General features: G+C 48.8%; 1 protein-coding gene and 1 non-coding gene across 2 annotated transcripts in view; both read right to left on the bottom strand.

Moving 5' to 3' along the window:
- Positions 1–68: 68 nt before the first annotated feature.
- Pmar_PMAR003279 lies at positions 69–150 on the bottom strand. The gene has a single exon. It is a non-coding gene; the product is annotated as a tRNA-Ser (tRNA).
- Positions 151–720: 570 nt separating this feature from the next.
- The window catches only part of Pmar_PMAR003278 (hypothetical protein), a gene marked incomplete at both ends in the record, with an annotated part of 997 nt that continues 402 nt past the window's right edge, over positions 721–1,315 (bottom strand). The window contains 5 exons of the mRNA XM_002783985.1: positions 721–819; positions 864–950; positions 1,000–1,080; positions 1,124–1,226; positions 1,291–1,315. Coding sequence (XP_002784031.1) covers positions 721–819; positions 864–950; positions 1,000–1,080; positions 1,124–1,226; positions 1,291–1,315 — 395 coding nt within the window. The remainder of the gene's footprint in view (positions 820–863; positions 951–999; positions 1,081–1,123; positions 1,227–1,290) is intronic.

The raw sequence follows: 1,315 nt of genomic DNA, 5'->3' as shown, positions 1-1,315 counted from the left end.
AAAAGTTCTTGGCAGTTATGCTTCTTTGCAATTTACGAACGTTGTGGCCCAAAGAGTGAACTTTGCTTAGACACCTGAAGTATTCGAACCTTCGCGGGCATCGCCCAGTTACTGAGCAGCCCGCCGCCTTAACTACTCGGCCAAAGCTTCTATAAATTACCGGAGGAGTCATGCTTGTCGTCGAAGACGAGTGTACTGAGTACACTGTACTCCAACTTCGACATCACTTCGAATGGAGCGGCCCGATAGATTTCTCTGAGTTGCTACACCACAATTGCGCCACCCGTGGCTTTCCGTAAATGGGAACGTTTTCGAGCCCTTCACTTTGAGACTCAAAGAGCTATCACCAGCTCGCCCAGACTGCTCACCAAGTACTCAAAACTTGGTACTCAGTACTGTTCACTTTGCTTATATATTTTGCTTTGGATGGCTCTCCTCCTCAATGTTCTCCTGATATAGAGTCCCTTACTGCTAGTCGGTAGTAGCTCAAAGGGAGCAACCACAGCAGCTCAGTTCAACAACCAGTTCACCATATACCAACGAAACACGCCTCCGTCAGCAGTGGCAGGAAACACCCCCTATAATCCCCACATTGGAGATCTCTACGTTGGTCCCATCTATCCACAATCTGCTCATCCAGCATCAGACACAAGCAAGGAAAATGCTCTCAATATCTCCCTTTGATGTTATAAGAGAGATTGCTATGCTTCTTCGCACCCTCTACAGAGGCTTGAATTCGAGGAGTTGCTCAGAGCCAACGGTAGCACTCTTCTTAACATCGACAACCTTGCTGAAGTACTGCGTCCCCAACACGCCGTCCTGAATGCCAACAACTGCATGTTTACATTTAAATCTAAGATGGCCACCTTTCCCGCAGTGAGGTAAACGTTGTTGGCACTCCGTAAGAAAACTATGTGGTCCTCAGCGGCTTTTTTGGCGTCAATGTATATCTGATGAGAAGTATTGAAAAAGAGAGAAAATGATGGTCGCGGCCTTTACATAGATTTCGGCCGATTTCCTCAGTCCACTCACGACCCCCGTCAGTGTTGCAGTGGCGTCCACCAGGTGGATATGTTGCCGCTGAAAGAAACTCAACGGTAGCCCTCTCATGTTATCGACCTACGCCCATCGGCCTCAGGCCTCCACTAGTAACGATAGCATTCCAATGATTGAAATAGGTGCCGTGAACCAGCAGTGATGGAAGAGCTGCTGCGCTCATTGGAGTCCTGCCAGGGTAGTTCGAGAGGTCTTGCCACACCAAGCTTACATGACCAGCATTGGATCCACTACACTCGAGGGGAATGAGTGCCCCTGA

The sequence above is a fragment of the Perkinsus marinus genome (assembly GCF_000006405.1).
Source record: "Perkinsus marinus ATCC 50983 genomic scaffold scf_1104296935302, whole genome shotgun sequence".
Lineage (NCBI taxonomy): Eukaryota > Perkinsozoa > Perkinsida > Perkinsidae > Perkinsus > Perkinsus marinus.
The sequence above is the reverse complement of the archived record's forward strand: the minus strand, read 5'-3'. Positions and strand labels throughout refer to the sequence as shown.